Here is a 23,100-nt window from a genome sequence, read left to right as displayed (position 1 = left end):
GAAATGAATTTTCTGCGGTTATCAATCGATATCCAAGCACATTAAAAGTGGAATCTTCATCATAAATGTATGGCAAAAGCTGGGACTGAATTTAAGTGTAACAATAATGTCTACTTCCCAGAGGAATGAGCATGATGCCCTCATGAATAAGACGAGAACAATGATGGGGATAACACGAGTATTTTCGGTCCTATCTGGCCGCAGGCTACTGAAATCGCTCAGCGGCAACTATCACAAATGTCGCGGGCGATCTCGCTCCGTCCCCCGCACCGCTCAAGGTCAGGTCCGCCTAGACGCATCGATTCTAGCTCGTCTGATGACGTTAAGTTTCGTCATTAATGACGTCGATGTAAATATATTCACGTAGATGTCGTTTTTTTTTCTCTTGTGCTTTATTTCCGCTGTTACGGTTCTTTTTCATGATTCATCTTGTGTGTTCCATTCGAAATTTCGTTAAAAAGGACCACATATTTAGTTTTTTGTTTATAGAAGCGGAATGATAGAGTCGAGCGATGGTGACTGCCTCGTCAACCTACATCGATCGCTAAGTTCCACGAAACTCGATCCAAGTGGTGACGATGGTTCGTGAAACTCAATTTGTTGCTTTAAATACTCTTCTTCGTGGGAGTGACTTCGTTTATTCATTTATTATTTATTTATTATGTTGTTTTCTGACTTGAGGTATCAATTACTCAGTTTTTTTTTTATCACATCATGATATTTTTTGTCTCGGTGTAGCCATGTATATCCCAACCATAATCGGCTTGAAATGCTCGGTCGAAAAATTGTGGAACTTTCTTTCCGATAACGTTCATAATATTTTTATCCACGTCGAAGGGAATAGTCTATGAATGGAATCATCTACACTATAATTTGGAGTCCAGCAAATTTCGCTCAAGAAAATCAATTAAAAGCAGCAAATTTCTTTTTCAGTTTCTTTATTTGGAATTTCTGAATCTTTACACTATATGAAAGTTTAGGGACTTATTTGGTTTTATTTGCTGTAACATCCTATGAATAGAAGTTTCTTTTCCTTATTTCGCCCACTTTCAGATGCCGACACGACGTCGGATACTGAGTGGCGCTCGGCAAGATTGTCTTCAAGTGATGACAATTCCTCTAGGTACGTCTTCTGATTATTTGTGATGAAGTAATTGTATAACTGTAATTATGTACATTGTTTCCCAGTTTTAACGATGCCGTTCGTGTTCAACAACTCGAAGAGGAACAAGAAAGACTCAATAATTCGTTGTTTTCCATCAGTTCTCATTTTGCACAAGTTCAGTTCCGCTTGAAGCAGATTTCCGAAGCAAAAGGAGAGGACAGGGAAGTAAGTCGTTCTTTTTTTAGAAGCTTCAGTTTCTTGTGGCATGAACCCCTCTTTCAAAACCCTTTATCCTTAGTATGCGATGAAATGAATACATTACAACGCTATCAAGTAGATTGTTTGTTTACAGGCTTTGTTGAAAGATCTGCAGGATTTCGCCTTCAAAGGTTGTGCAGATATGAATGAGCTGAAACGATTACGTAGCGAAAGCGAAGGCGGAGAGGTGTTAGAGATACAAAAGCAGAGGTACTGTATGAACATCTCATTTTTCTCTACCTCTTGCCTTTCTGTTTGTATTGTGATTGTTGTATGTCCAACCCAAAATGAAAAGATTATAGACAAAACGAGCTCTTGAAACAATTACGAGAGCAGTTAGAAGATTTGGAGAGGATAGCCTATGAGAATGGTGAAGGTGACATGCCAAGCACCTTAATACTTCAAAAACAGGTTTTCTTCACGTGTTTTGAATTATTGAGTTAGTACATGGTTTGCGAAAGTAAAACGTAACCTATTTGCCTGCTTCCTCGTTCAGAAGGCTGTTCTCGATGAGTTGCATGAGAAGATGTCATTGAACTTGGAACTTGATAAGATGTCAGTTGCTGATATTCAGAAGCATGTAGACAACGCCCTCAAACAGGTATGTAAGCTCCTACCTCTACCATTTTAGTACTTCTCACCTTGTGTTTTTAGCTTGTGAATCCTTTCAAAGAGAAACAACAGCTTGTTGAACAATTACAAACCCAAATTGTTGATCTGGAGCGATTTGTGAGCTATTTGCAGAAAGAAAACAGCTCTCAGGAAGGGTCTCCTGCAAAAGTAAGGTTATTTTAAGTTGAGTACACTTTGCATCAGCTTTTGACTCTGATCGAGTCGCTCTATTTGTAGGCTATTACCTCCTCACAGTTTACCGCAAGTAAACCAAAGCCAAGTGGTTTTTTCGGTCTAGTATCTGGTTCAACTAAGCGTTTCCAAAAGAATCAGCTCAAAAATACACTGCGTGGAAATCATTATGGGTAAGTTTTTCTTCTATCCTCGTTCTATTCCTTCTTTCTTCCGCTTTATTCTCACTTGTAATTTTAGCGACGAAAGGGCGCGCCTACAGTTAGCTGTTGATGCTACTCAGCGAGTATTGGAAAAGTACACATTACTGAGTATTGAGGGGACATCCGCGAAGAGTGAGTTACAGGAAGTGGATGTACTTAATGACGTGAGTGATTACTTTTTTTTAAAAAGTACTTCTGAAGTCCTTGGTTTCCTGATTCATTAGAAGTTAACAGAAGTATCTCAGGAAAAAAAAAAACAGATGATGTTTATATAACATCAGAAACCCGTTAATTTCGATGTATTCAGTGAGTAATACAACAACTTTCTGATATTATGGCTTATCAGTTAGTGAAAAAAGCTGTTTGACTACTTGTCATAAATTCGTTGTGGAAATATAATGCGGTCTTTTGAATGGATCTCTTTATTGCCCGAGTGCTGTAGATCGTGCCACTTTCAGGAGATTTTCGAGAGATCAGAAGAGGAAGTTGTGTCTGTTGTGCGAAGACAATTATGTCCATCACTAAAAGCCTTACTCGAGCATGGAATGCTTAGTGAAACGCTTTCTTTGCGATCTTTACCGTCGTCCCTCGGATTCGGTTGTTTCGTGAAGAGGAATGGCTGTGAGTTAATTAATCTCGATTTATGACTCTTAGTAACTCTTTTTCCTATAGATCCGACTAAAGCCACACCACTTCAACATGTTTGGGATGTTATTTTATTCTTCTACGATTCAAAAAATGGCCGTGAACTTAATGAGGCACCCGTTCGAAAGCTGAGCCAATCCTTTAAACTGGAAAATGTGGCAGGCAAAAGCATTACCTCAAAACAGGTGTTTTTTCTATTCATATATCTTTTCGTTTTCTTATCTTATTTTCTTGATATTGACATGAATAGCACTTTTTTCTGCAGATTTTGTTAACAACCATCGAGAACATCGTTTCTTCTCATGCTCGTCTTCGCAGATCCAAGGATGCTCAGTGGAAGGCCTTTGTGTCTGCTGCTATGAACGAAAAGAAACTTCCTGCATGGCTTCGGTATACAGATTTTTTTTTAGCGTTAATTGCCTAGGCTGTTTATGAATCGTCAACGTTTCAGAATAATATTCCGATCGCGTAATGTTGTGGAGATGTGTTATAATTCGTGGAGCTATGTTGCAAGAACAGGTATCCCTTTCATATATAGCAGCATTCATTTCTCTAAATGTCCACCATCCACTCAAATTTCATGCATCTCCCGTGTTTATAGTGCTATGTTTTCTGAGAAACGGTGCAATCCACAAAATTTATTAAAATAAAGGAAGAATCTTGTCGGGCCCACATATTGACGTTACTATACTACTAGACGGTTAATACATGATCGAAAAAATCAATCGCTTCATTAATCTCTTTTTCAAGAAAGAAACGCAGTATCCGATAGAAGTTGATAATTCGATTACACAACACATTTATTTAAATCCATCTCAGTGCTCGTTTTTCGTAATCGGAGAAAATTGTTGCAACTTTTGCCCCTCTTCGTGAACCAACTGGTTCTGATTATGGTTCGTGCATAGATTTTAAAAATTCTAGCCACAAGTTACAGTAAAACGTGCAATCTGTTGAAGTAATTACGACCAACTATTGCGACTTACTTATTAATATTACTGTTACTGTATTGCGGCTAACTTTTACTTTTTTTTACAGGATGTGAAGAACTGTACACATTCTTGGAAGATTTGCATAAATATAACGTTGAGCTTCCAGTCGATTTGGCTTTGCGACCTTTTCAACAAATGAAGGACGCCTTCTAACTTTTCCATAGAGTATATTTTGCAAAAATTTCCTTTCTACTTACTAATTTTGACAGAAAGAAAGCTGTTCTGTGATTGTAGGTATACGTTAGCTTCAGTTGTTTTTTGTTTGTGTTTTTTTTTTCTTATGTCTAGTCATTGTTCGTATCTCTCACTCGATCTTCATACTATGATGGGATAATCTAGTCAAGCCGTTGAATTAACTATCATTCCATAGGATATCAAAGAAAACTTTCACGTTCAGTTCATTTATCTCTGTACCTTTACGTGTACTGTTTCTGTATCTCATGCTCTTTGTCGTATTTGGCATTCAACTGCTCCATTGGGTATTTTCTCTGGTATTTCAAAGTTACCATCGGTTGTATTAAGAATGCCAAAGGTTGTGTGATTGTTTAGAAAATGCACATCAGGATGTGTCGATGTATCTATCTATTCTGTCATCCTAATAAACTTCTATTAGATAATTTCTATATCTCATGCAACACAATAACCATAGTATATTCTATACAAGATATTTACACTGTTTAAATAGAAAAATACAAATGTATCATTGGAGGAAGTTTATCATTTATAGTTTATGCGCTGAATGAGAGAATTTTCCCAGTTCTAGCGAAGTTGGCAATTAGCTGGAAGTTCGGTAAGTGTTTCAGCAATATTTAAATGAAATACAAACTATATTGTTGTGGAGAACTTTGCTTATAAAAATCTACAGTATGTTGTATGTCTCCATGATCTCCGTTTACAATGGTTTGACCCGTTTTTCTAGAATTTTCGGTGGTGTGCGTCGGCATTGATTGACATTGCAGTGGATGTTTTGAACATTCCTTAGTTCTGCTTTGGAGGGAAGATGTGGTTCGTGGGGGCACTTAGTGGCGTAATTTTTTTGCTCTAATTTACTTTTTTTCTTTTAGTAGCTTTAGTTTTTAGATCCTCTAAAGGTAATGCTTAGGCCTTAGGACCCTGATTGATTTAGTTATTTACCTCGACAAGTAAGGGCGTCTCTGAATGGCACCCCTCCTCCCTGCAACTGAATTTTACCCGCTTGCTTTTGTTTTTCGATACCACTAGCAATTGTGTGTGAACAACATCATGAACATTATCCTTACCTTTTTACGCCACTTCTGTTTAATTCGATTCAGATTTTGTTCACAAGTTAAACAGTACAGTTGTCCCCATTTCCATCTATTTTCTCACTGAATCTTACAACAATTTACTTTTCTGGAAATTTTGTAGAGGGTTAGGTGTGGTGTGTTCTTCACCTACTCTTTGAGCGTAAAATTCGAGAAGGTTCTCTCCGCTGTTATTGAACCAACTGTGAGCTATTTTAATGAGTCCTGAGATAAAATCATTCGTAATGGGTTGTCTCAGCTATAAATCTAAATTCTTTAAGCCACACATACAAGAATATTGAATTTTGACTGTACTCGTTATAAAATACTCACATATGCTTTTCATAATTTCTAAGCGTCTGGAAGAAAGATTGAAATGATCTTTGTCATGTGTGTTCCAGGAAACCCATCCTAAGTTAAAAGAATTGTCCATCCCTTTCTTCAAGCTATTTGCTCGGACATTTCAGATCATGGATGCTAGCGTAGCTAGTGTGGATCTATTTGAGTTAAAACCATGCTGTGAAATCTCCACTCGTTTGGGTCCGGATGAGCAGGTACCCGTAGTTGATTTCACAATTGTCTTGTTTCAGCATGTAGCAGTTCCATTTTCTTGTTTAGATTAGTGCCACTGGAGGTTCGTCGTCCCAAATTTTTGTAGGGACAAGTAATGCACGTATATTTCATTTAAAAAAGCATCCGAAAGGTTTCAAAGTAGCTGGAAATCTTGAATTACAAATTGTGAGTTTCCTATTTCTTCAGGACATTTCATTTACTCCTTAAATGGTATTTTCAGAAACGCGAAATCCGGCAGATAGAGTTTGCTTCGGCACTCGATATCTTGTTAGTGTTATGTGACAATATTTTGTTCGATATTTTGCTGAATTCTTTTGAGGTAGTTTTTGGATGTTTCAAAGAAAAGGTCCTTGAAGTACAGTCGGGTCAAAACGACTAGTGTAGTTGCGGTGCATTTACGTACACGCTGGCGCGGTGGGGACAGCAGTTGGAACCCAGACGGTACCGTCACAAACTGTAGCGATGGGTGGCCCCAGCAAGGGTTTCACCACGCTCCTAGCCGCTATGCTCCACCGAAGCGCCTCGAAAAAAGGCGCGTACACAATTGCGTACGTGCTTGATGTCGTTTTGACCCTACTGTAACGTGGCTAGTTTTCGTTTGTCACATTGTAGATTGTGTCAAGCCGGTCGTCAGTCCAGAGTGTGGCAGTAAATTCGAATCCTATTGTTGATGATGCTTTTTGTTTACAAACTGCAATAGCGACTACTTCTAAACAAATTCATATTTGTGAGAGGCGGAATGGAAAAACAGATACGATTCAAAAGTTGACCACGGACGGCATTGTGTCTGCAATTGCGTTTTCACGGTGTGTTCCGTTTTTTCTGCTCTACTTTTGTGCCTTATTTTCTAAGGGTTATTTCTATAGAAGCTTTCCCGGGATATTAGCTTTTTTGGCTTTTATCAGTGATCTTGAGTATCCTCTTTGCTGCGTCGTAAAATTTTCTTTTCATTTCAGGCTGACCATCTGCTTTGCATCAAACGGAATGTATAATATCTATCATGTGGATTCAAAAACAGTTATACCATTGTTTCCGTTCGATCCTCAGGTGGTGCGACCGCAAATCTGTAGTATTGAGAATGTAGGTAGTATTATTTACTTTTTTAACGTGCTTAGATACTTTCACGAAACGAGTGGAAGAGATGTTGGGGCCCGTTTTCACTGGACGTGCGGGCCCCAACATCTCTTCCACTCGTTTCGTTCCCACGCCATTGTCATCCAAGATGTGCTTAAATTCCGTGAGTGACGCTGACGAGGTCCTTGAGCCGTATCCAGCTGAAATCACAGCTGGTCCATCCGTGTAGCGAACACATCACCCCATTTCGTCAGTGGTCTCCTTCGAGGGCGTTTGGCGTCTCTTGGGATCCACTCTAGCGCTCTTTTAGTCCATTCATCGTCGATTCTTCTCATCGTGAGAGAGCCCCATCTATGCCTTGCTTCCGATATATATATGCATATATATACATATATATGCATATATATATATACATATATATATATATATATATATATATATATATATATATATATATATACGTATATGTATATATATATACCAGCCTGAACGTCCGGCTAGAGCCGGACTTCAGGCTTTTTATGTTCGCTTCGCTCGCCTGCACCGATCAATAAGAAATGACGGTAGCGATATTTTTTGGAAAATTAGAATTGCTTTTTCCTATCAACGCTTTCTTCAATTTTTCTTACCCGAAAATTTAAGCATAGATGAAAGGTTTTATGGTTTTTCCCTAAACTCGTTTCAGTTCTATATTTGGAGAACAATCAAACTTGATTTTACATCTGTGTTTCTCTCAAACCTCCACAATTTGGAAATATTATTTGAAGTATGAGTTTCCTCCGTTCTCAACTATTAGCAAAAAATGATGTGCTAACACGAAAGGAAATGAATATCACTGTCGTAGCGGTAAAAATAACGTTCTACGTCAGATCGCGTAAACTGTTGGCTACTATGTATTGTATTTGATCAGCCGTTCGCACGTGTGTTTCCACTTTTTTTGAAGAAAGGAGGTTGGCAGCATCAGGAGAAATGCTCGAAAATAGATATGCGAAGGGACGATAGAAACACATTCTACCGCCTTGGAGTCCCGCGCACAAATCCGACGCAGTGGAACATGTCTCTCCCCACTCTAGCTTTCTGGCATCGGCGCACCATTTCAAACCCCGTAGGACCTGTCCCACCCAATTTTACCGCGTTGAAACTTCAGCGCAATGTACAATGGAGTTTGTACAATGGATAAAAAGTATGCCTATGCTGTGCTCGCCTATCAGGTGCATGGCCATGATTCGGCACCTCACCGGTGCAGAGTTTTGCATCTTTGTGGAGTATTTTCGTGACACACAGACAAACACAAACAAACAAACAAACAAACACACGGACTAGGCGCGTTATTATATAGCATGATATTTGTTCCGCTGGCTCGCGAAGACTGGACATTGCTTGTAAGTCGGAGCTGTTACACGTGGCAGCGGTGTCTTCCCATGTTCCCGCTGCGTAGCAGAGCGCTGGAGGAGCTGTCAAGTCAAAGAGATGGGCACAGAGATCTTGGTCGGTCAGAGAGTGCGTAGTTTCATTGACGGGTGCGAATGCTGCCCATGCTGCTCTTATCCTTCTATTCATTTCTTCCTTCTAGTCGTTTTCCATGTTCATAGAACGTCCGAAGTATACGTATGACAAATTTCCACGTGTCATGTTGTACTCCTCCGTCGTCGCAGTAGGCGTTCTTCATGAACTGTATCTTCCTTCTGTTTATTCGTAGTCCTATTGTCTTTCCTGCTTCGATCAATTCGTTGAACATCGTTTCTGCTTCATTGATACTTCTCGAAAAGAGAACAATGCCGTCCGCAAAACGAAGGTTGGGGAGGAATCTTCGGTCAATACGTATGCCCCTTCCTTCCCAAGAGAGTGATTTTATTATCCATTGCAATGCAGCCGAGAACAGCTTCGATGTTGTAGCGCCTTATCGTACAACCTTTCCAATGGGAGTGGTGAGGAGGAAGTCGAAAAGCTGTATCCTAGTGGTCCATCTTTCATAGCAGTTGGCTCATATCCTCACATACGAAGCGTCCACATTCAGATCGACCAGCGCTGACAGTATTGCATTACGTTGTCGAAGGCTTTCTCATAGTTGACAAGGGTTAGAACAGGGGTAGGCGGAAATTCGATTCAAGTTTGTCGTTCGCGGCTTTGAGGCACGTTCAGCACAAGCTCGTAATCCTCTGAGCAGCATCTCGTAGTCCACGTTTAGGTCCTCCTCGATGTACCAGTCACCTTGGGACAAGGAGTCCTCGAGTACGCAATTGTCGTAGACGACTTCCTTTCTCCTTCATTGCCGATAGCAGATGTTCTTTTCCATCGTGTGGCTAAGTCGTATTTTCGCACGAAGGAGACGGTGATCAGAACTGCTACAAAAGGATGGTACTCAAGGAGACACCACCTCTAGTTGGTGAGTATGTGGTCGATCTCCGCACGAGTCGCGCCATTGGGCGATTCCCATGTCCACCGACGATCATCTTTCTCCATGAAAAGAGAATTTCCAAGAAAGAGGCGAGCGGCGGACCACAGCCCGGCGAGACGATTGCCGTTTTCATCCCGGTCCCCTAGTCGAAATCTTCCGATCCTGTATTCCTCTTCTGTAGTCTTTCCTAGTTTTGCGTTGAAGTCCCCGACAACGAATTTGTAGAAGGACTTCTCCTTGCGGATTACTTCCTCCAGCTCCTCGTAAAACGCGTCCAATTCGGGTTCGTCCAATTCATCGTCCAATTCGGGTTTGCTGATGTTGGTGAGTAGCAGTTGATGATACCTGATGGGTTTTTGGCGCAGAGGACGGAGGCGAAGAATGGCCAGACGAGGTGAGAGAGAATCGACAAGATGGACGACAGATGGGTGCACAATAAAACCAACACCGCCTACATTTCGCGACAGAACCTTCTTTTCACGAATGACGAGTGTACCGTCTTTCATCTGTCGTACGTCTTCTGATTCTGGTGTCCTGGAGAGCAATGATGTGTAATTTGATACGCTTTGCAGTTCCGAGAAGCACATGCAGCTCAGCGTCTCTGGACACTGTTCTCGTGTTGTATGTACACAGTCTGAGACAGTCTCCATGGCGAGTCGTGCATGTGTTGCCTTGGCCCAGAATCAAAAAAGTCCTAAGCAATCTGAGATTTGATCGCCTCTCAGGAGTCGCTATACCGCCCGACGTCTGAGACGGCAGATGAGAGAGTGTCCAGGGTACTGAGGCAGTGAATATGCTGGAGTGGCAAGAAGACTTTTCCTCGAACTAAGTAGCCCTGCCATGCCGAGCTTAGCTTCCACCACAGGTCGTCCCCTAACCTATTTGGATCAGGGAGCCACCTTGCGGCATTTTGCTAAGACAGTGGTGAATCTTAGCACTGGTTTACTCTTAGTTAGGCTTCCAATTCGGAGAAGTGGGAATGTCGGATGTGTCGAACTCCTTCTCAGATTTGGAGACCCTACCGGACGACGAGCCTCCGCTGTGCATCTCAGTTCGACGCCCAAAGTCACCTCCACGCCACTATGACGCGGTAAACCGTTGTGGAGGGGTGGTATTCTTACACTTCTAAATTCTAGTCTAGGTGTTTCCAAGTATTTCTGGACATACGTTTTACATGAGTGACTGTGCACAACCCACTTGTACTTTTTAATCAGGATTTTCTTGTGACCGGAATGGACGGTCTGCTTATATCCGTAACCGCGCAAGGCGTTTCCACGCGGCCACCTTTGGTGATTCCATCAATTGCTGTTTCTGCATTAGTCTATAATGCACCTTACGTTTATATCCGTTCATCAGAGGACATGTGGATTGTTAGGTGCATATTTTTGCTTGTAATAAAAATCATGCCACGTATCATTTTTTTTGTCATTTACAGTCTTGAAGATGCGAGAATCTCTCAATCTCTCAAGATCGATGAAGGCAAGGTGCTATGTTCTCTTGATGGTGAGATTTTTGCAGCAAGCAAACAAAAGCTCTTCACTGTGTCTATGACTTCGGTCGAGAAACAGGTTGTTTTAAAATTTGAAAAAGGCTAAATTCAGAACTAAATTGTTTTTTAAAGGTGGACGTGCTCATATCTCACCACAAGTTTGAAGAAGCACTTGCGCTTTATGAGAGGAACTTAAAACAACATTTCAGCGATGATAATTTGTCGGTACGTTGAATTTGGAGACTAGGTTTCAGATCATGTTTTATATTTTTCACCGATATCGTCTTTATATACACTTACATTTACTCAGTGGTGAGGAGAGTGGTCAATGAATTTGCTATCTCATCGCCAAAAATCTGATAGCTTTTGTCTCCGCAGTTCTTATAAAATTGTATTGAAAAACCAAGAGCATTTCTTTTGAAACCGTTGCGTGCATCTCCAAAATGGCTTCTACAATGGCATGCACATGCTTGTACATCACAACATGATTTGTTTTCCGCTCTGTATATTTCCTTTTTCTTGTTTTTTTTTCGCATCATCCCAGAATACTTCAATGTATTTATATAAAATGGTATTTAGAATTTCGTAGCCCTCAAAAAGAAGGTTGCTTTCCAATACCTAGAAGAGCACAATTTTGAAAAAGCTGCTGAACTGCTTATATCTGCTGAGATCGACCCGCAAGAGGTGTTTGGTGCTTCATTTCGTTACATCACCACTTTCATCATAGATGTTTTTTTTTTCCAGGTTGTCACAAATTCTCTTTCGCTTCCGGCTGAAAGCGATTCAGAAACGCAGGAACGCAATCAATTTTTAGAGGAATATTTGTTGCAAATCCGAGATTACCGATTTGCTTTATCGTCGCGCTCAGTAAGTTCAACAAATTTAAATTTGTGAATGTTATAGTTACTTTGTTGTTGTAGTTCATCGACTCATATCTGCTCGAATTGTATGTGGCTAAAGACAATCCTGAGCCTATTTTGTCACTGGAAAACTACCACCCTGACTATGCTGAAAGCGCTGCGTTCTTAGAGAATTCCGGATATCATCACTACGCTGCACAGCTGTGGCTACAAGGAGGTGATGAAAAGAAAGCATGGGCAATATGGAAGCGTCTTTCCTCTGAAGAACTTAAAGATGCATGTTTCAAGCCGGAGGAAGTTTTGGAATGTATGCCTAAGTGAGAAATTTATTTTTACAGGATGGCTGCTTGGCTCAAATTTTAAGGTCGTGCCAAATTTCAGTATCAGTGACAACCAATTGTTGTTAGATGTCATCTCCTGGATGATAACTCTACGTCCAGAACAATGTATTAAGGTATATAGTTGAACTACGTGAACTTATTTTTGGATTTTTATTTCAGTTATAGGTGATTCTAAGCACTCCTGGTTTGGATACTCTGGCCGTAAAGCATGTTCTGGATGGCGATGTGAAGCTTATGCGCCTTTATCTAGAAAGCCTTCCTCTCACTGAGGACATAGCCAAGGACCTATGCGAAATTTATATTAAAGGAATGATTTCTGGAGGTTAGTACAGAAGAGCCGTTTCTGTGCTAGGCTAAGAGGTTACTTTAAATCCTACATTTTAAAGATACTTGTTGCCGTCACCGTTTCCGACGTTTGATTTTAAAAGTCAATCCGGCTGTTAGGAGAGCAATTTATGACCAGCTACCAGCCGATTATGGAGTTGAGCGGCTGCTATGTGACAGCAGTGTATGTCTCACACTATTTTGCTCTGAACATCGACATTTCTCCTTCTGAGTATTTAGCAATCCGCTGCTGATGTTTTGGATAAAGTAGTCACAATCTATCGGGATTATGATGCTGCCGAAACAATCTGCTCGCATTTCTCACCTTCACAACCAGATATTTGCCTTAATCTTCTTAAATATATGGAATTGGATAAGTAAGTGATTTATTTGTAAGTTCTGTGAGTCTAATTTTACCCTTTGTAAATCACTTTCTTCTTGCAGAAACTCAGACTTACCGGATGCGGCAGCACGCATCCACTCACTGTTAAAGTGTATGGGTGAGGCTGTAGATTCGAGAAAAGTTATTAATGTTTTGCCACCTTCTATTGGTTTCGAGCAGGTATGGATTAAGTGGACTGATTATCCAACTCCGCTGTTTAAATCATGTTTTGTTGAGGTATCGGATTTTTTGAAACGATCAGTGGCTAGTGTACAGAAAGAACAACAAATCGCACACTCTATGGTGTCACTTCTGGAAAGAAGTATTAAACTTGAAAAAGAAAATCTACCTAATAAGAAAATAGTGGTGAGTGGTTTATCTTTGTAAATGAAAATCAATATTGAAATGATTTTATTTGTGAGGATTTGGTTGTGGTGATAATGCCGCATTGTCTGCTAAATAGTGCATCTAAGAGCGTAGCACACCAGATTTCAGATCGAAGACAAAACCGTATGCGCAGTGTGCAAAGAAGCAGTATCGAACAGCGATACTCTAAGTTACCTGAGAACGGGATATATTATACACACCAAATGTATGAAACATGAAAATCTCTGTCCACTAACGAATGCTATTCTCACATTATCTGAATGATGTGTTTTTTTGTGTCTTATTGTAGTACAGTAGAGAACATTATTAAATATTTATTGCATGTTGCCAGCTACGAGCGGTAAGCTGTAGGAAAATATTCATTCACAATATATTGGAGATCCTCATAATTATGTTAAGTCTCCTCTCAATTATGCGCACATTGATTCAATTCTGTTTATTTTTTTAAATAGTGTGAAAATGCTGTTTAGTTTTTAGATTTATCCGAACAGCTCATTGAGAACGTTCTGGATATAGCTAACTGGTGTGGCTGGCCTGCATTTTGACCAGTCTGTATACCGTATTGCCGACTTCCTGAAACGTCTCTTACTAACGATTGGACATTCTCCACGAGTAGTACTTTCTGCTGTATGCATGCACCAGGAGTAGTAAAACACGTTACTGACGGTAGAGAAAAGAATAGCAGGAAAGAATAACCCATAATAACAACTTACCCAGAATAACTATTAATAAATCCTTCCTTCTCCAAGTCAGCTTCCAGCTGTTCCTTGTATCTGTTATGGAATACTCGAGTGTCTCGCACCAGTCCAATTAGTGGATAACGCGCCCAATTCGATAGAACGAGGTATTCGTATTGTCCTGTTCCTCCCTTACGTGGTCCCACCATTACAATTTGGTCTGGAATTTCAAGTGGTGGAGAAAACTACTACTGAAGTTACAGTAAAACATTTAATCAGGTTTTCAGTGCATCTCCTTGAGTTAGTCAGTTAATTAAAAGCTAACAGGAAGTTTTTTTTTTAATTCAAGAATTGTACTGAATAGCTACCATATTGCCAAAAAATTATGTAGAGCAGTTATGAGATTTTAAATAAGAGTGTGGTTTCAGCTGTAGGATAGTGGATGAACTTCAGGAACGAATGACAAATATGATTAACAATGAGATCCAATCTTATAACTAGAAATCAGTGAAAAAAAAAACTCACATGGGCAAGGATCATCTTGCATGTACACGTAAGTACGGTCTTTATGGATGATTCCGTATCCAAAAGCGACCTTCAAAACAATTATTATCATTATTACAATGACTTGCTTCGTCAGCAGAAATGCGTCCAAGCACCTTTTCTCCTCCTTCCTCGCTATTTATCCTGAATTTCTCCTGCAGACTGAATGACGACGAGTTTCCAGCTTGTGCACTTCTTTGAACTGGAAAGGATTTTCTTTTTGGATTGCACATGGACAGCACATTAAAAATGAATGAAAAGAAAATGAAAAAGAATGAATGTTAAGCGATGTTTCCAGGATTTTTTTTGCACAAATAAAATCTAATATTAAAGGAATCGAACCCACATTCAGTTGTTGCACAGAAACGATTATGAGCGGATGGTGTGTCGACTGCCTATAAAGAGGTTTTTACGGATCTCTGATATCTCATTATCCCAAACAGCTGGCGAGCTCATTACGTTAAATAAAAAAGTCCACATATTGCCTCTCTATCGTACATTGTTTCAAGAAAATAAAAACGAACACAAAAGTTTGATTTTTTTAATCGCAGTTTCAATTCTCTAAGCAAGCAAACTTCTTTCTAAAACAAGAATTGCAATATTCTCATTAAAAAAAGGAAGTGAAGAGATGTTAGTGAACTGGCCAAAAACTAGTCCTTTTTTCTCTCAGAAATACTTCAAAGTGACTCACCCATTGATATTTTCCGAGAAGTGCATCGATATCAACTGAAGGCGCAGGCAGTAAACTTGAAAGGTAATCATGAGCACCAGGAATGTTACGCAGCATATTCTGGAACAGACTCGGCGACCTAAACATTTATTAATATATGGTATACACTTATAGAGATATAGATAGATAGTAGATTAATATACACGAGTTCCTTTCAACACCTTACTTGTCTCTGACTAGAGGAGAACCGCGAGGTAGACAAGATCCTGCTCCAGGAAGACTCCCCATCACTCCTGGCACTACTGGAATTCCTTCCATGAAATTCACTCTGGGCAGAGGCTCACGCAACCCGGAACATAGAACCATTTAAGTGATAATAAACAATAAATATGACATTCAAACAGTTTTTGTTCTATTTGGCAGCATCAACTGTTCGCTGACGTCGTCCGAAAAGCTTCGAGAAATCTTCGCAAGGATATCACAACTAGAACTTTGCGCCTCACAACACCTCAATAATAAATAATACGAATATTATGCGGTGAGTACTAACTTGGTTCATACTGTGTTAAAAGTGGACAAATTGGATATTAAAATACATCAATGAAAGCTTTCCTCAAAGGGAATTACGGATTTGGAGGAGATTTGGTAATTCTTTTATCTAGTTAAAGGCCCGAAATAATTAAATTTAGCAACTAGAATAACGCCTCTGATCCGAAATATCTCACAATTGGGAATTCCAAACAGCACAATCATTCTATATTAACTAGAGAGGAGAAAAGAAACTATTTTAGCGGAAAGAACACCTTATGATACTGTGGTCCTTCTGCAGCTTTGCTAAGAATACAAATGCCAAGTATACAAAACCGAATTACACTTTTCACGAGTAAAGACGCTGTTCACAAAAAAAAGTGCAGTAAGAGCATTCTTAAATGCGACTTGCGGCGTATGTTACTTCTTTAACTTATGCAATTGGTACAAGATACCAACCTCCTGAAACTGAAGACTGCCTGTAATCATACACTCTTTGAAAACACTCTCATTGGGAAATGGAATAATTTGCTCGGACGCTTGTTATTTCTCGCCGTTTTCTGCTAAGAATTGTGCATAAGATGTCTAAGATTTTCATCAGTCTAGGGAAGCGGCATCTCAACATTGCTGTTCACCGTCACGCTTATTATTCGGCTGCGATCGCATTTTTTTTTTAAACACAGACTCGTTCCAGTAGATCCTTTCACGCTACTCTCACCCTCCTTTCACGCTCTCCTTTCTCTGACACACTTTTTCGCCAATTGATTGTTGGGATTGCGTTGGATCGTCTGGAGGTAATTGATGAGTCCAACAGATTGACTGAAAAAAAACTAGCATTAGCTTAGTAGCCTGAGATCTTATGATCGTATCGTACAAAACGTACGTAGCTAGATCGTGGAAGGCCGACTGTCGCTCTACGGTACCGGCATCACCAGTAGATAATCCGAATATTTCTAACAGTTGACTAGAAGTTAACGGTAGAAGAACAAGTAGCAGCAACGACGTCGACGACATCACCAGGCTGGAGAGAAAAGCAGGCGTGTTCGTCCAGATCATGACCAGCGTGGACAATACACCGGAATCTCTCCGCGTACGGGCGCTCTGCTTCTCTGACAACTCTACTCACTCTCTCAATATTTCTCTTTAATTCCAAACATACGTATAGACATCACATCAAGCTTGGCCCGGCTTGAATCATCTAGCTTCGGATGTTTCATTCGAGGCATGGACAAGCACTGACGCACAGAGATAGCCGAACTGGAGAAAAATAGGAAAAAGTTGCGCTATTAAAGAAAGCGGCTTCACGTCTGGTTCCTGGGAACGGCGACTGATTAAAGAAACAGATACGTATGCATAGCTATTGCTCATACTTGAAGAGATGTAAATATGTAAGCGGAATATTTGTTGAATTTCAGAAACGTTATAGTCTAGAAATCATTGGAGATGGAGGTGAGATGCGTCTAACTTTCCCACATAAAAGTACTCCAAAGTCTTCACAAATAATGTTACTCTTTAAAATTATAAAAAATTGAAAAAAAAGCTTAAATTCGCCACCAACAATCTTCCGGTCAATTCCAGGGCACTGACGACATCGACTAGTACTAAAAAAAGACTGCCACGAAAACTTCAGAACCAACAGCATATTTACCAAGAAATTTCCAAATATTTTCGAAGAATGTTTCCGTTACTAGTGCATCGATGCAAATCATAGCATGTAAGAGTTTTCAAATAAAGGATAAAAAAAAAGACTTGCCTGCTACAGATAACACGGATTGTTCTCTTTCCATTTACAAACACAATATACAGTTTTGGAATAAAGTCAGCAGATCTTAGCTCAGCGGAGAGAGTTTCTTTTTAAGAAGATATATCATCACAACGTGGACGAATACATTCCAAGAATATATATATATATATCATATAATAATGCAACTGAATCATGTAAAAACGGATTATTTCCAGGATCGAGGAAAAGAACATACGTAAAACCCACCATTACTAGTACATTTTCCAACAGATTAGATCGCTTGAATAATTTTGACTTTATGAATACAAGGTCTGGAGAAGATCTAGTAGCATCATCAATCTGAAAAATCACTGTTCTATATTTACAACTTTATCTCCTCATAGACAATTTTCATTGAGAAGAAATGTTGGGTAAAGTGTCGTTGAGGGGGGGACTCAGTGGTGCCTTTATTTCCCAAAGCTCTAACTTACGTTTTTCTTTTAGTAACGTAAGATTACATGACATTTATCCTCTTAGACTAATGTTTAGGCTTTAGGGCCCCGAGTGATTTGACTATTTACTTCGAGAAATAAGGGCGCCACTGAGAGGCACTGGGAGGACACTTTGCCCGAAATGTTTTGATTAATTACGGATATGAAGACCATACTACAGTAGTTACCATACTGATAATACAAATAGAGCGATGTTCGTGATCGAAAAGGTTAGCGGAGTCACTCGGAAATATCCAAAGCAGCTTCATTTCCCATGAATCCATCTTAATCGCTGATAGCTAAATTCAAGATGGTATGTTGATTTATTTTTAAAGGCATCGCTCCACGAATCTGAGGTTGTACGGATTTCAGGTGGAGTATTTTTATATGGGGATCGTAGATTATGGAGAGGAGGGTGATTCCGTCCATTTTTTCCTAATTGGCGTTAAAAAAAAAGACCCGGAAAATGCAGCGCGTGCACAAGGCTGGCGCGCTCCAATCGAACTCATTGTAGGAAATGGCGCTCCGGAACGCTCGAAGCAGCAGCTTCCCGGCATTTTTTTTTTACTGCAATTAGGAAGAAATGGACGGAATCACTCTTCTTCCCATATTCTACGACCCCGTATAGACATAATCCACCTGAAACCCGCACAACCCCAGATTCATGGTGTGATGCCTTTAAGTGACACAACACGCTAAGTAGCAAATAAAAGGATAAAGGATAAAGTTTCTGGCGTTAATCAATCCGCTTGGGATGCGCCCCCACGTTCACTTCAATTCAGAATCGTTTGAGGTTTACGAACGTGTATCTGGCCTATACAATGACTTGCGGTGGCTAGCCGATGTGTCAAGTCAGTGCTTTTATCCTCCCAGACAAGTCTGGTACCAATTTATCGACCCCGGAGGGATGAAAGGCTTGGTGAGCACTAGGGCGGATTCGAACCTCCGATCGATTGTGCAGGAAGCGGAACCTCTAACCGCTACACTACACCCGCCCAAGTAGCAAATAATTACGGATAAACAGGGAACGGATAAAATGTAGTTGGGCAAGAGTGGCACTCAGTAGCACCTTTATCTCTCGAAGTAAATAATCAAATTAGTCGGTGCCCCAAGGCCTAAGCATTAGTTTATGAGAATCTGTGACATGTAAACTAAACTTAATAAGAGAAAAAAGTGAGCTAGAACGTTGGGAAGGGCACCACTGAGTAGCCGCTCCCCAACTACATTTTTCCCAAAGGCATCTGATAACAACAAAAAGAAACTTCTTATGAACACAGGTACGGTTGAAGACCTCACACAGATTGGGACAATCAAGAAATGAATCAGGAGGGAGGCGAGCAGGCACCAGATAGATCCTAATCAATTGAAGGACAGAAAATTCTAGAACCTCGGCGCACGGCGTACGTGCACCTTTCTATGTGCTCGTGACCAACCGTCTCATCTTATAGTAGTACGGTACGAAACATTAATTCAACAAAAATGCTCATTTTTAAAAGAACAATGACGGGTAATCCGTAAACAACTTTCGACTAACCTTTCACGAGTCCTTTCCATAGTTCTTTCACGAATAACTAGTAATAAAGCTAGCTGGTAGTATGAATTGTAGATCATTGGTTATTGATTTAGGATCGTTTAAAGCGAAGGACCTGCGATCGGTCAAAATTGTAGGATAAGTTGACACCTAAATACATATACAATATTGAAAATGAACAAGTAAATGACAGCAATCAATAAAAGAATTGTGATCTCATTTTCCAAGGAAATTTATAGAATATGTGTAAAATATAGAAAAAAATAAATAAAATAAGGTATAAAATAAGTAAGAAAGTAAAGTTACAATCTACGATTGCTGAAAGAAAATTTTCCTGAAAAATATTAGCTGTAATAAGTAGATGGTACCAAAATATAATGTTCTTTGAAATTTTCTTTTTCTGCACTACTATGGGAAGAGAAAAAAAAAACCGACGAAAGAAATATGATACTTTGAAAAACATTTGATTACTGTGCGTGAAAGAAAAAAAAAATAGCAGCACAAGTGAAGTATGTTGAAGCACTCTGGTTTTGTTTGGTACACTGACGTTTGTGTTGACAGAAAAAAAAATCTGCGCAAACGTTGCCGAAAATCAGTAGCTGCTTCATGACAGCAACTGAAAGTACGTATATCCTGGTAAGTTTGGATCAATTCTCTTTGAAAATGAATAGTTATATTATCGTTAAGTAGTTTTCACGTTCTTCAGGCGCTAATTCGTTCAGATATTTCAAAAAATAAGCATATAAATGTTCCAGGATCTGGGTATCGCTTGGATTCTGCGCTATGAAGAATTTAACGATTATCAGGTAACTAGAGTTCTATTAAAATGTGCATAATTGTAACTTATGTATATTCGATATTTACTTCAATATCAGTACTTCAATTTTTTAATATTTCAGTATGGTACTTATTAATTTTTTCAAATGTGTAGTAGTATAACAGAAGAGAAGTTGTAGACTAATAAAAAAAAAACGATTAGTGCCAAATATTGCGAAATTTCTCTCGCAATTTTTTAAATTAATTTTTTCTGTTTCTCCTAACGTATCTATAGGACGTTAAGGGAGTTCATACGATGAACATCCGAAGCGTATGCCCTCACCACAAATTGTGTGCATGTTTCGAGTAACAATCAACGTTGAATAGTAGTCAGTGTGCAGAAGAGGGAAAAACATGTTATTGTCCGCATGTGCGCGAAGTCTTGGTCGATGTTGTATTCGAATTCGAACAGTTAAAGAGAAAATATGAGTGCTGTAAAATGAGATGAGGTTCAACATGTACTTCTTGTAGATCGTTGAGGAAAATTATTAGAAAACATAGACTAGTTCGCCACCTTAATCTTTTCATATTGAAAGAGAAAAACCAATTCAATGATCGAAAGCTTATTCTAGACTTGATTGAATCAAGAACCAATAATATCCAATAAAAATGAAATTTATTTTACTGATTCTCGCTAAACATCCAGATTTCTTCCTAAGTTCTACTAATCGACCACATTCGTTTAGGAAAAATGAAGTACTTCAAATAATTCGTTTCCCAGATTTTTTTAACAGTTTGGTGTTTCAAATACTGGATTTAACTTAAATTTATCGAAAATAGACCTGTCAGCGTATTGGAAGTGCTTTGCTTATGTCGAATCTTTGCTTTTCAGTGATTTTGAATACGTCCAAGTACAGATTCAGCTCATAATTAAACTCATAATTATTTTAGTCAATATTATCACACAAAAAAAAAACTGGAAAATTCGAGAAATTTGTCTCTAAAATGATCTAAAATGATGCCTATAAAAGCGTGCGCATTTCTTTTTTTTTACATCGTATAGATTGAGTATCTAAAAAAGAAGTATTCTTGTCCTTTAGGAAAAAAAAACAAATAACTGAAAATCTCTGAAATTCCAGGGTATTAGGCGTAGACGTATCTAGGTCATGGAAGACATTTTCATGATTTGCTGCTCTTCTGCACAACGAAACGGCTCAGCTCTACTTAAACTGGTTTATTTTAGAGTGGAGCGGCTTCAAGAAGGCTAATTGTCGGCGTAGTTCGTCTGTCTTCTGTCCATTTCTATTCACTATTCGTTCAGAATTTAGAAAATTCTGATTCCTCTTCATTCTGTTCATATCACTGAATCAGGGAAAAGGGGATTCGCTTTTAATACTAAGAAAAACATGATTTCTTATAACCCTCCTCCATTGTTCACATTTTTTCTCCAAGATATTCAAACGTCCAAAGATTTGTAAGAAAAATACAGTAGATGTACCGTAATCTCAGCAAAAATTCAAAAAAAAAGTGAAGAGTAACGAATTCAGTAGATCCATGTGCCTAGCAGTTTCGAAGCGTCTGTTTTTGCGCTTGTTTTTTTCGCTATTAGCCAAACAGAACGACATTGGGGTACTCTACGAACAAAGGTAACGAAGGTCATCATCCTTGTTTCAGTCACCAGTTCTTGACTATTATTGTAATTCCATTTCCATAGCTACAGTATCTCTTAAGGGTATGTACGTTACATATGTAGATAGCCTGAAAGACGTCTACAGCTGCAAAAATGGCTCTCGCTTTTTTTTTCTTCTCAACTCAACTCAGAAAAAATATTTCCCACAAATGCATCATATACTTAACTGATTAATAAATACTAAATTACTATCATATTATCATTTTTATAAATACTTTTATCATTACAGAAGGTGAACCTTTCATCTTTTGCTATAGAATCACACCATCTTTGTCAGTGATTTTCGAAAACCACAAAAGACAAGAAATCCTTTGAAGAATGCCCATTTGTAATCACAGACTTTCGTTTTCCGGATGAAAATCGAAGGCTATTCATTGAATATTTGTAATAATTCATTATTACTGTAAATCATTTTATGTTAGATATTAGAAAAAAAAGATAGGTAATAGAAAAAAAGTGTGTGTAATCATGAAATTTCCGAGCACATGTAATTGAAGGAGTTCTCCTTTAAGATGAGCGGTTCCGTAAAAAATTTAAATGTTGCACAGCAGCGAAGGTTCATCTTACTTATACAGGGAAAAGGAGGCATAAAAAAGTTGAAAATACTCGTATATATTACTATGTATTACCGTGTTTTGTAAATATTGCGATGAAATCGAGTCGAATGGAGCACGCTCTGTTGAAGATGTGGAGAGGCGCGGAAAAAAAAAATTTGTGGGTTTATTACTTAAAAATTGTTCCGCGAAAGAACCAAAGAAAAAACCATCCATCAGGTTGAGATTTTCTTGGATCAACTCTTCCCCCTAGCTCTCCATGTCTCCGAAATCTGTTCCTCATCCGAAATTGGCATATCGTTTCCACACGGGCTGTCCACTTTAGACCGCAGCGCGATTCGGATGTGAGGCGCACGCTATCCGGGAAAATGTAGAAACAAATCAACCAGAGAAAGTTTTTTTTTGCTTTTGTTCATGAAATGCAACCACAAACCATAGCTTATTGATTAGCAGCTATGCTCACGGTAATTTTGAAAGATTCGAATGTATTAAAAATAGTCAAAATTGCGTCATACTTCTTATGATTAGTAGAAAGTATTTGGAAATCCGTTTTTCTCCGCAAAAAACTCCTCTGAACAATATCGTACCTTTGTCAGTAACATCTACACTGTAAACAGTATCGATGAGCTAAAAAAAGATATCCAGAACGCATATAAAAACTATCCGTAGATGACGGAAATTCCGCGGAAGATCCTCGTATGAAAAGGATGCCAAAGAACGAAACAAAAACCTCAATGACAAACTAAACAAACCCAGCAAACATTTTTTTTTGCGGAATTTTCGTTCCTTCACGTGATCCAACTCCTCACTTTTTCTAAGTATTTTTTTTCAGGCTCCATTGCC

General features: G+C 39.1%; 2 protein-coding genes across 5 annotated transcripts; one reads left to right on the top strand and one right to left on the bottom strand.

The window, feature by feature from the left end:
• Positions 1–496: 496 nt before the first annotated feature.
• RB195_026228 (uncharacterized protein) lies at positions 497–13,358 on the top strand (the record flags this gene model as incomplete). 3 transcript variants are annotated; one of them, XM_064214687.1, is made up of 33 exons in its annotated part: positions 497–581; positions 1,054–1,123; positions 1,189–1,330; positions 1,458–1,573; positions 1,666–1,774; positions 1,860–1,964; positions 2,018–2,143; positions 2,213–2,340; positions 2,408–2,534; positions 2,829–2,991; positions 3,043–3,200; positions 3,281–3,405; positions 3,467–3,534; positions 4,051–4,109; positions 4,768–4,794; positions 5,734–5,820; positions 5,885–6,004; positions 6,060–6,158; positions 6,452–6,645; positions 6,796–6,919; positions 10,526–10,686; positions 10,747–10,879; positions 10,933–11,025; positions 11,380–11,484; positions 11,545–11,667; positions 11,721–11,977; positions 12,042–12,114; positions 12,167–12,323; positions 12,388–12,509; positions 12,566–12,702; positions 12,770–12,887; positions 12,945–13,073; positions 13,203–13,358. In XM_064214687.1, 33 exons carry the CDS (start codon positions 497–499, stop codon positions 13,356–13,358), a joined length of 3,996 nt encoding a protein of 1,331 aa, XP_064070567.1. The 3 variants fall into 3 exon arrangements, with proteins under 3 accessions (XP_064070567.1, XP_013302485.2, XP_064070568.1); XM_064214686.1 differs by lacking the exons at positions 497–581; positions 1,054–1,123; positions 1,189–1,330; ... (10 more) ...; positions 4,051–4,109; positions 4,768–4,794 and having other exon boundaries at positions 5,737–5,820; XM_013447031.2 differs by lacking the exons at positions 4,768–4,794; positions 5,734–5,820; positions 5,885–6,004; ... (14 more) ...; positions 12,945–13,073; positions 13,203–13,358 and having other exon boundaries at positions 4,051–4,157.
• Positions 13,359–13,573: 215 nt separating this feature from the next.
• RB195_026227 (uncharacterized protein) lies at positions 13,574–17,299 on the bottom strand (the record flags this gene model as incomplete). 2 transcript variants are annotated; one of them, XM_064214685.1, is made up of 9 exons in its annotated part: positions 13,574–13,667; positions 13,808–13,991; positions 14,297–14,366; positions 14,431–14,516; positions 14,661–14,709; positions 15,006–15,123; positions 15,211–15,312; positions 16,263–16,331; positions 16,396–16,526. In XM_064214685.1, 9 exons carry the CDS (start codon positions 16,524–16,526, stop codon positions 13,574–13,576), a joined length of 903 nt encoding a protein of 300 aa, XP_064070566.1. The 2 variants fall into 2 exon arrangements, with proteins under 2 accessions (XP_064070566.1, XP_013302483.2); XM_013447029.2 differs by lacking the exons at positions 16,263–16,331; positions 16,396–16,526 and adding an exon at positions 17,266–17,299 and having other exon boundaries at positions 15,211–15,286.
• Between the last annotated feature and the right edge of the window lie 5,801 nt (positions 17,300–23,100).

The sequence above is a fragment of the Necator americanus genome, chromosome X (genome assembly GCF_031761385.1).
Source record: "Necator americanus strain Aroian chromosome X, whole genome shotgun sequence".
NCBI classification, from domain to species: domain Eukaryota; kingdom Metazoa; phylum Nematoda; class Chromadorea; order Rhabditida; family Ancylostomatidae; genus Necator; species Necator americanus.
The sequence above is the reverse complement of the archived record's forward strand: the minus strand, read 5'-3'. Positions and strand labels throughout refer to the sequence as shown.